At 41.6% G+C, this 11,054-nt stretch overlaps 1 protein-coding gene across 2 annotated transcripts; it reads left to right on the top strand.

Annotated features, from left to right (window-relative positions):
- The first annotated feature begins 370 nt into the window (after positions 1 to 370).
- On the top strand, positions 371 to 9,914 carry LOC115787902 (serine/threonine-protein phosphatase 1 regulatory subunit 10-like). Of its 2 annotated transcripts, none has more exons than XM_030740691.1 (19): positions 371 to 507; positions 681 to 752; positions 4,242 to 4,350; positions 4,464 to 4,550; positions 4,831 to 4,966; positions 5,053 to 5,104; positions 5,187 to 5,276; positions 5,361 to 5,489; positions 5,574 to 5,682; positions 5,823 to 5,926; positions 6,023 to 6,150; positions 6,445 to 6,595; positions 6,728 to 6,874; positions 6,966 to 7,212; positions 7,458 to 7,533; positions 7,639 to 7,845; positions 8,003 to 8,132; positions 8,240 to 8,599; positions 8,734 to 9,914. In XM_030740691.1, the coding sequence occupies exons 3-19, from the start codon at positions 4,244 to 4,246 to the stop codon at positions 8,892 to 8,894; spliced, it is 2,421 nt and encodes an 806-aa protein (XP_030596551.1). In that variant the 5' UTR covers positions 371 to 507; positions 681 to 752; positions 4,242 to 4,243; the 3' UTR covers positions 8,895 to 9,914. The 2 variants fall into 2 exon arrangements, with proteins under 2 accessions (XP_030596551.1, XP_030596549.1); XM_030740689.1 differs by having other exon boundaries at positions 681 to 961.
- Positions 9,915 to 11,054: the final 1,140 nt, after the last annotated feature.

Below are 11,054 nucleotides of genomic sequence, written 5' to 3'. Positions count from 1 at the left end.
TATAATTTTAATCAAAAAAGATTTTTCAGTAATTAATCAATCTGAATCCATATACAACTGAACGCAGTCATTTTCATTTTAATTTGTTGAGTGCAGATTATTATTTTGATGACGTCGCCTTCTCTGTCAGCACGGGCATGTGATATCTATGGCATGTGACAAACGCACAAACCAGTCGCCATTTTGAAGAAATATTCTAAACTAAATTTGTATATCAAAGAATTGGTAAAACTGGACTTTATTGATAAAATATATTGCTATAGTTTGGTATGTTTTAAATTATACAAAAATTCAAGATATTACTGCTAATCTCAGGGAGTGAGTCAAAATGACATTTCCAAAATGTGAGATACGCCATATTGTCCTTGAATGGGCAGGGAATGACGGCTGTCCACCATTTTGTTTCAGCGAAAACGTAAAAAAAACGTTTCATGTGACGTAAAAAACGTCACGTAGTATAAAAGGTAAATCCCTCCTTCTTGCGCTCATTCCTGGATTTGGTCAAAGGTAAGTGAAGTCAGAAAAACAGAGGGGCTTATTTTCAACGCATTGTTCGGTTCTTAGTGCGAAATTACTTCCTAATGTATAAAACAGAACATTCAAAGACGTTGATATTGATGAGGGATGGGAATTTTACCAGACAAATGAAATTAAATGTGTGCTTTCTGTGTGTTTTGCAGGTGTGAGTTTGCTTTCCCGAAGACTGAACCGTCGAGGACTTTGAACAACTCAAATTCATGTTTTTTCTTCAAGTAATGGACATTTGATTACTATTTTTGCCTCCAGTTTGTTCCTGAAGGAAAGGCTAGCATTTAGCTATCACAGCCCCACCCATAAGAAGTTTTTCAGTTGATATTAAAACCATGAAGGTTGACGACATAAAATTGATTAAATAGGAGCTATAAGTGCCTTAAAAGCACACTATAATATACCCGAGACGCTGAGGATCTAATTATCAATAGTAAGTTGATTTTGAAGTTGAATTGAAATTCCTCAAACGAAATTCGTAGACAATAGGCTAGCTAGCGGTAGCTGGCTAGCAGGCACCGTACGGTAGCTTGGTTTTGCAAATAATTTGAGAATAGACTGTAGTATGAGCTCACACAGGAAAGTGGACGGAAGCAAAAGGCTCCGTTTCTTCGTGTGTGAGACGGAATTGAGTAATTATATAAATAAAGATATAACTGGAAAATTCGTAAAATAACCATAAGCAATCTGTTCATAAAGATTGCCATAGGCATAGAAGAGAACTTTCCAGGTCATGAAGCCGGACTTTTTGCCTGCCAAATTTTGTTTTGTAGGGGCTGCTCCACGGAACGAACACCCACCGCAATCTATACATAAAGATTGCGTTAGTGTGAGGATTGTGGACATTTTGTGAAGCACTGTGTGTTGAAATGACGATAATTATAGCGCAGGGACTTCCTGAAAAGCCCAAACCAGGTACTCGGCAATCTGAGGATAAAGATTGCAAGATGACTGGCGAACTGGTCTCTCGAAGCACAAACAGGACTGACAAATATGGTGGACTAGTTGTGGTTTGCTTTTTGTCCTCGGGACAGCTCCGAGAGTTAACCGTTGTTTCCTCGGAACTACATTTGGAGTATCTGGCAAACGGTTGTGCAGAACAAGTTTAGACTCATACTCCATCGCATTGTCTGACTTATATATGCGCATTTGGTTCGCTATATACTTGGTGCTCGCTGTGTTTTTTCCATCAGTGCGGTCTTCGCCGTGACGGCCATTGTTTGTGAACGAGTTGGTTTGTCGCCGACATGGTTAACAGAGGGAGGGCTCTGATTAGCAGTCAGCCTCCAATTCCCTCCCCTTTGTCAAGCAGCTGAGCGCAGGAGCAGGCCTGCCCTCAGCTGTGACAGATGTCAGGTTAAGAACCAGCCTTTTATAGGCTACCTCAGCTGCCCTTATATAACACAGGGCGTTTTACACTGTTGGCTTGATTCCTTCTGAGTCTCCTTGATTTAATAATATACCTTTTTTGCTGGACTCCTAGCCAAATTTTGTTATTAAGCAATCATAAACATTACAGGAAATATTTTTGTTTCAAAGCTTAGACATTGAATGGAGCCATACATTTGCTGTACATAAGGTACTGGTGATATGTAGTAGCGCCACATTATGTCTTAAAAAAAACAAAAAAAAACAAATGTTTCCCCTCCTGAACCAGGAACCTGGGTCATGTTTAACAACTGATTGTGTGTATATGTGTAACAATTGTGACATTTACAGGATTTGAGTTATTTGCAGTGTTGTGGAGGTCTGAGACTATTTAAAACTTCTACTACAACAGTTACACGGGTAAGACCTAACTGATTCCTCACATCATGACATTTCCATAAATTGACAAATTGGCACCAAAAGTTTCATAACAAAATGCATAGAAAATAAAGTGCATGCTTACTATAAAGGTCAAACCGGCAGTTATAAATTTATTTGAAGGTTATTCAATTTAACAAAATAAGACTCCAAAACAATGAAACGTTCATCTGCTTGAGTGTTCGCTGTTCTTATTTGGCTCATATTGGACTTTTCAAAGGTGAAAAGTAAGTAAAAACCGAACACCTCTCAGTCATCAATTTGTTTTACAGTCAGTTTAATTTGTGACAGCTCTATGTGATATTGCACTAACAACTGTTTTCATTTTTCATACTGTTACTACATAGAAAGTACAGTGCCAGTGTGCAAAAACAAACTAACCTGCAGGTGGCAGTAAGTGGCCAGGCTTGTACCCTCTGGCTGGGATAGCTAGCAGTTATGTCATTGAAACCAAACAGTCCAGTACAGATCCAGATATAGAGAAGCTGACACTGTGATCACATGTTCCAGGCCACAGGTGAAGATTAACAAAGTAATGTCACAGTTTCCAAGCATTTCATTCTTCATGCAGTTATTTTCAATCATATTTTAATTTGTTGTTCAATATAATCTGACTCTGTACCTTTCATCTTGCCATATTAATTAGTTAATTGCAGTAGATTTGGTTTGTATGACGTATGTGTTTGTTTGGTTTTTCTTTGTCCAGTTACAGTTTTGCACAAATGTAAATGACAGTGATAGATGTGTGATATTAAAAAACAAACAAACCGATAAATCATTATTAGTAACATTTTTTTAAAAGTCCTCTCTTTGCATATTCTGAGCTATTTTTTTTTTATCTGATACATATAGCTATAATATGTAGAAACATGTAATAAAATAAGCATAATACATAATACACAGGTAAATAGGTTTTCACTATTCTTTTTGTATTAGGTAAATATTGAAATAAAAAGCAAATCATTTATAGCAGGTGTGATGCTTTGTACATCAACTTTGTAAACGTGCAGTGTTGTCTGTCTGCATTGCTGCTGCTTTAATCATAACCTGAGCTAGCATAAAGTGTTCCCTCCCACACAAAAGGAAACCTGTTAACGGTTATGTGCTGTCCTGCAACTGGAAGTCCCAGAGAGCAGAACAACTGTGGCACTGAGGAGCAAGTTGCAGCGTCCTGACGTGGTTGCTGCTTAACTGCATTCAATACTCCAAACATCTGAAGTACGAGGCAGCGCACTATAGCCTTCATGCACTGAGGTGGCATGAAAATGCTGTTGTCTGTATTTGGTGATACGTATGCAACTATGTCGTATATTTATATATATATATATAAAATACATATAATTAAAGTCTTGTACTCAAATTACTTGCTGGGTAGTTGGTCATAGAGGCCTTCCCTGGAATGGGCCATTTTTAAACTGGTCTGCCATTTGGAGGAAAGTGCTGCTCGAGTCCGCAGTGACTGATGAGACCTTGTCTGTTGGCAGATGGTGTTCCATAGATGCTCTTTAGATGCTGTTGATGGAATGTTCTTGAACAGGTTGGAGCTGTTTGAGTGGAGTCTGGCTGGTTTTTAGTGATTGGTGACTGAATCAGCGTCGACTTTGTTGGTCGGACAAGGAATCTGATTAATGTAGCTGTGACTGTGTGTCCTTGATGTGGTGATTATATTTTTTAAGGAGACCAGGTTTTAGTTTTTGAGTCCAAAGTCAAAAAGACATCCTGGGTGGAATTCTGTTTTATGGAGCGCCCCCCCACTTCTTTTTTTTTTTCTTCTATTTGGCAGGCAAATAGTCTACGCTTAATGCGATACTGATTACCACAGACAAAAGTCTTTCTGCGTGTAACACAAACTGTAATACAATTGTGTACTGTAGGTGAGTGTATTTACTGTGGGGTGTCTGTTTCAGATATGGCGGGGGGACCAGTAGAGCCAAGAGAGATCTTGAAAGGTGTGGAAGCTCTGCTGGGAAAAGATGGAGAGCTCCGCAGTCTGGAAGGAGTCCCAAAGGTGTTTAGGTAAAGAACTGAAATTAGAATGGGATGTATTTCTTTGCCTTCACTGTTGACAGTGACTCTAGTTCAGGACTTAATGATACCTTAACACCTTTGCTTTCCCCCCCCCAATGCAGCCTGATGAAAGCTTCGACTAAGATGGTCAGTAGATGTATCTACTTGAACATCCTGCTGCAGACTAGATCCCACGATGTTCTTAACAGGTATGCTGTCCATTGCATTTTGTGGTTCCAGTTCATATTCTGCAACTCTCTACATGCGCAAGGCTGGATAAAAGCATGATGGCTGTTTACACATGTTTAAAAGAAAACAGCAGTTTATGGAGCAATTGTGTGTTTTGGGTCATGTTTCCATTAATTGTTGAACTGTTGTTTTTAAATAATTTTTCCATCTATAATAGTGTTGTAGCAACACTGATTTGTTAAATGTAACCTCTGTCTATCCTTGCAGTACTATAAATTGGTTGTTCCCTCCTTTATCCAGGTTTATCCGAGTTGGAGGCTACAAGCTGCTTAATTCCTGGCTCACTTACTCCAAAACCACCAACAACACCCCTCTGCTTCAGCTCATCCTGCTAACACTGCAGAAGTTGCCTCTCAAAGTAGACCACCTAAAACAGGTACTTTTCTCATTAGTCTCCACAACATACATCCTGTGCTCTATAGAGGAAATGATGGTATCTAACCAGCTTGTAATCTATCCTAGAACAACACAGCCAAGCTGGTGAAGCAGCTGAGCAAGAGTGCAGAGACTGAAGGTGAGTTAAACATTAGAAATGAGTGCTCTTAAATACAGGCAGCAGTGTAGATTTCATTCATAATGTTGCCTCTTGTTTTTAGACCTGAGGAAACTGGCTGCTGTGCTCGTAGATGGCTGGATGGCTACGATCCGCTCACAGAGTGTCTCAAGCAGTAGCACCTCTCCTGCAGGTACAGATATACATATGTTTTAAAATAAAATTTATAATATCCTTTGAACAGCAGATTTTAAGATGCTCTGTCTGTAATTTTTAGATAAGAAAAAGAAGAAAGAGGAGACTAAGGTGCCTCTGCGTGACATAAAGGAGAAAAGTGGGGATGAGGAAAAGAGGAAGGAGAAACCAAAGGCTCACGCACCCAGCCACACAAAGATTCGCTCCATAGGTAAGCTTAAACTGATGAGAGCTGTTGTAGTTAATAAGGAATGGTGTTTGTTTTGTGTGAGCATCAGTGTTTTGTGTTATTTAGGATTGGAAATTGGAGACCCCCCCAACCCAGTCCCTGCTAAGAAGACGCCAGTTGCCCCACAGCTTGGGGACAAATACAACATTAAGCCTCCAGTCCTCAAAAGGCACAGGTACTGCACCCCCACAACAGTCTGTTCTCATCTTTGTGATGATGCATCATAGCTGTGTAGCTGGCTCTCTGGTGCCCTCAGGTGGCACTAACAATACATCACTAACATGCTTCCTTGTGTGTTCATGTTTCCACCTACAGCTCCGGTTCAGGAGATGCTCCACCTCTGGAGAAAAAATATAAGCCACTGAATACGCCCTCCAACTCTGCCAAAGAGATTAAAGTCAAAATAATTCCAGCACAACGTGAGTTCACATACACCTGCAGGTCAATCTTTGCTCTAAGATAGACATGATGGTGACATATCCATAACTTTTTTTTTTTTTTTCCTCCCTTTGTAGCGATGGAGTGTACAGGATTCCTAGATGCTCTGAACTCTGCCCCAGTGCCTGGAATCAAAATTAAGAAGAAGAAACCTGGTGCTAACACTCCAGCTAATGCCAAGGTGGTCTCCCCCACAACTAACAAGGTACTGACAGATCTTAAGACAGTGTGATCTCTGTATGGCCCCCCCCAAAAAATACTAATAATCTAATTCAGTTTTTCAAGATATGTTATTTATTTGCAAAATCCTCACACTACGTCTGTTTTTGCTTGGTAGAAATTTATATACATTGCTAAGCTGTCAGTTTCTACTTGCTGGTCTAAATGGTAGAATTCTTTAGTTTTTCTTCCTGTGCAGAACTTTGAGACACAGTACAGAGCTGTGGGGTTTCTCACACCAAATATGTATTACTCACGTCTGTTGCCTTTTCTCCTTCAGGCCAGCCCATTTGACAGCAAACCTGCGTATTCATCCACAAAACCTTCATCGCCGGAAAATGCCGCTTCCACCACTCCAGCAGATGAAAATCAGGAACCAGAGCAGCCCGGGACTCCTGTTCCCTCTGAGGACCCAGAGGCTTCTGACAACGGTAAGGTCTTGATGATTTTTATTTATTTATTTATTTTTTTTTAAATGAGCATATGTTATGATATCTTGTGTTTTATAGTTTCATTGGAAAGGAGCATAAAATATTTTTCTCGTTGCATCTTGTTGTTTGCAGGTGAGAAGCCAAATGCTCTGGCAGAACCACGTGGGGAAGAAGAAGAAAGCTTGACCAAGAAAGGCAAGAAGAAGAAGACCGTTCACTGGGCTGAAGAGGAGCAGCTGAAACACTATTTTTACTTCGATTTAGATGAGACAGAGAGAGGTAAAGGAGGAGGTTTTGAGTACCCCAATGTTGGTCTGTAAATCATCAAAAGGTATTAATTACTGATGATACTGTTGTGTTTAATTCACAGTCAATGTCAACAAGATTAAGGACTTTGGTGAAGCAGCGAAACGAGAGCTGATGATGGACAGGCAAACATTTGAGATGGCTCGTCGGCTTTCCCATGACACAATGGAAGAAAGGGTTCCCTGGACACCCCCAAGACCTCTGACACTGGCAGGCAGTCTGGTCACTCCCGGGGCAAACAGCACAGAGAAGCTGACGCAAAGAGACCGCGAGATGGGCATTCTTCAAGAGATCTTTCTCAGCAAAGAGAGGTAGGACGCTAGAGTAAATGTGCTATCTGTGGTGATTACTGCCCCCCCCCCGTTGAACCATTATTTGCATAAATTATATTATTAGAATTTGACCTTGTTTAATATGAACAGCCAACATTTTAGCAGTGCAGATATGAGAGAAAATGAGGAAAAGCCACTTTAGGTCCACCCTAACTCAGAAAGTTAAAAGGTTTGTCCATAAGAACTTAGTGATGATGATTTTTTCCATTCTTTCTTATTATCAGCGTGCCTGACAGTCCACACGAACCAGATCCAGAGCCGTACGAGCCCATGCCCCCCCGTCTCATCCCGTTGGACGAGGTTAGCTCACCAAAATACACAAACACTCTCTACTATTCTTTCTTAACTCATTTTCTATGTGTGTACTGCCAGCCTACTAAGCTATCAGTGTGGTCTCCAATCCAGGACTCCTCGATGCTGGATGATGCCTACATTGAGCCTATGGACACAACATCACAGCAAGGTGTCGGTGACAGCGCCAAGCTGCCCCCTGTCTTGGCCAACCTCATTGGTAACCTGAGCAACAGCTCCCGCAGCCCGCAAGCCACCAACATTGTCAGCAACACTGTGGCCCCCACTGTCAATGTACAGGAGCTGCTCTCATCCATCATGGTAAATATACAACAAGAGAGTCACAAAATGGCTTTTTAAATTAAAGAATCTCCAAATCAGGTTTTAATTTTTCACCATTTGTCAAATGTCTCTGCAGTTGGTTCAAATGTATTTTTTGTTGTTGGAAAGTGTTGCTGATACAGCTTTCTGTCATCAGGGGGCCTCCGGTAACCAGTCTACTGAAGAACTGATCAAACAACCTGACTTCTCTGATAAAATTAAACAGTTACTGGGTTCCCTCCAGCAGACCCAGAATCAGAACCAGAACCAGACTGGGCCTCCACCAGGTAGACGAAGTTTCTGCTTCCTCTGTAAATTTCCACATGTCCTCCTGAACAGATGACTGCATCTGTTCTGTTGCTTCTGTTTCTCACTTTCTGCTGTTTCTCTGCAGTCAACCAGGGTCTGCTGGGACACGGTCCAGGGATGAATAACATCAACAACATGCACATGCAGATGCCCATGAATGCCGGCTACCCACCCAACAATTCACCTGGCGGTCCTCGCTTTAATCACCCCCCACCCCCTCACAACCACGGACCACCGTTCAATGCTGGCGGAGGTCCACGCATGATGGGACCACCGCCGGGTCAGGGCAGAGGAGAAAGCAACTACTGGGGAGATGAGTCGATGAGAGGAGGGCCACACAGAGGTGGGCACTTTCACCGAGGAGGCCGGGGTCGGGGAGGAGGAGACCCAGGATTCAGGGGCAGAGGACGAGGAGGCCCCAGAGGAGGACACAATAACATGAATGGTACCTCATTTTCAAATTATTTGATGTTAAACTCCAATGTGCTAATCTACAACAGTCAATCTGCTGCTCTGTTTCTCTGTTTAATTCACATACTTCATCTTTTAATCTGTCATCATGCTGTTTTCTCCTGGCAGACATGTCCAAGAGACCCGTGTGTCGGCATTTTATGATGAAAGGAAGCTGCAGGTATGAGAGCAGCTGTGCGTTTTACCACCCCGGGGTAAACGGACCGCCACTGCCCCCCAAGTACCCTGCTAACAACCAACATAATCAGCACTCACAGCATGGGCACTAGGTGACACCGCTGCCAGCCTGGGAACAAGTGAAGGACACTAGACCAGCCATTAATGGTGATCCAGTTAATGCAGGACGTCCTGTCCCGCACAGTGAGGTGTCTGAAGCCTTGCTGCCAGTGACTGAAGAGAATCTCTGATAGAACGAGAAGAGAGAAGATGAGTGTTAACGAGTGACTTGAAGCCTGTGAGGTGATCACTGATGTGACTGTTTTTATTGTGATCAGTTTTAACAGCGAGAATAAAACAAGCCACCATTTTTGACCACTATGTGTGAACTGCTGCAGCTTGCTGCCTGTCCGCTCTGCCACTTTCCAAATCACTAACACGGTCGACTACATGGAAATGTTCCACCGTTCTTTGTACCAAATGTGATATCAGTTTGATGTTCTCCTCTAATTTTGTTAACGCATCAGTAAGGATTGTACAGAAGAGTCACAAATGTTTTTCCCTTCCTGCATGAGACAAAACTTTAGGAAGACCCAGCTGAACTGGGCCTGTAAAGGAACATGACACTTAAACTGGCCAATTTTCTGCCTACTCCTAAAGAAATGCGTCTGTTAACTGTGCTGACCTGAACCTTTGCTTTTTTTTTTCTTTTTTTTTTTCTTTGCTTTTCTTAAGCAGTAATTTGTCATATGTAAGCTTTCAGGCTCATCGGTTCAGTCAGGTCCATGTGTGTTGTGAGACAATCGTGACATGCTCAGAAGAGCTGCTGCCTGTCACTTCTGTACTCATCTGAATCCAGGAGGGGTTTGTGTTGTCAGTGTTAAAGATAGGAACGGTGAATCCCTCTGTGGTCACCTCTATTATGTGTTTTCTGTGAAAACAATCATTTATGTGTCTCTTGTGGGACTGTGAGAATTTTTGTTTTTGAACCTTTCATCTACATTTTTTTGATACAAACTTGGCAGTGTGGTTCATTTTTCTTTTGACAGTATAAACTGTATGAATAATAAATTCATACACGTCAGTTGAGTTTTTTTGTACACAGTGTATTAAATAAATGTTTAAATACTGAACAGGTGTTGCTGTGTGTTTTGGTATGAGCAGCGAGCGGTTTGGATTAAACGTGAATTCAGTGCCGCACAGAAACCTCAGTCACTCTGTAGAAATGAGCAACATTTTGGGGAATATTTGTCAGCTCAGGTGTTTATGAGCTGTTTGATGTGCTTCATTTTAAATCAGGAAAACGCATCCTGTTCCATACAGGTCCATCCATACCTCTGTGTGTAGAGAGCTGACGTCAGATCCGTGTTATCAGGGCAGGGCTGAGTGCATCTGGTGGATGTGAAGTGTTAACAGGAGTGGCCTTTAACCCTGCCCTTTAGTGCAAATATTGACGGTTGTGTATAGAGCACACAATGAGAGAGGGACAGAGTGAACTAGAAAGAACAGGGGCTTAAGGACACCTCAGCACTAAGCTGCTCCCACATCCTGTTGGAAGCAGCATGGAAAACCTTTATGCAGTACTATGTGAAGGTTTCCACCAGAAAATTGCAGTGAGGGTAAAAAAAAAAAAAATTAAGCAAGAATACTGTAAATGAATACAGAACCTCACGCAATGTGAATGTCACACAACATGAAATAAAAGTTGCAAAGCAGGAAATGTGAATCTTGCATGTAGGAGCAAACCTGGGAAAAGTTGAGGGATACTTTGTAAAATCGAGGTCATAAGAGGTATGCTTTTTGAAGCACTTCTGCTTGGATTGTTTTGTGTGGGAGGCAGAGTTACAAACCTGTCATATCTTAACGGCTGGACCCCAGCAGATCTATAGATCCCACCAAGGACAAAATACAGTTAGATATTACTACCCTCAAATAATCAAAGGACTCTGAATTCATCCATATTTAGGAACTGGAGGATCACTGCTACCAATCAGAAGCTCACATTGAAGTGCAGTAAAGAGACGTCCCTGATGGACAGTTCCAGCAGATGATATGTGACCCGAAACCAAGAAATCTGCTCTCTGTCTCTAGTCCCTGTCGGCGCTCTCGCTGCAGCATTTTGGATCAGCTGAAAGCTTTTTTTTTTTTTTTTAAAGAATAACCTGATAATAATGAATTACAGCAGTTGAGTTTAGAAGTAATAAATACATGAACTAGTTTTTCAGCATCACTCTGAGGCAGGATGTTTCTAATTTTAGTGATATTGCACAAAT

Source organism: Archocentrus centrarchus, chromosome 11 (genome assembly GCF_007364275.1).
Source record: "Archocentrus centrarchus isolate MPI-CPG fArcCen1 chromosome 11, fArcCen1, whole genome shotgun sequence".
Taxonomy (NCBI): Eukaryota; Metazoa; Chordata; class Actinopteri; order Cichliformes; family Cichlidae; genus Archocentrus; species Archocentrus centrarchus.
This window is presented reverse-complemented; position numbering and strand designations above follow the sequence as displayed.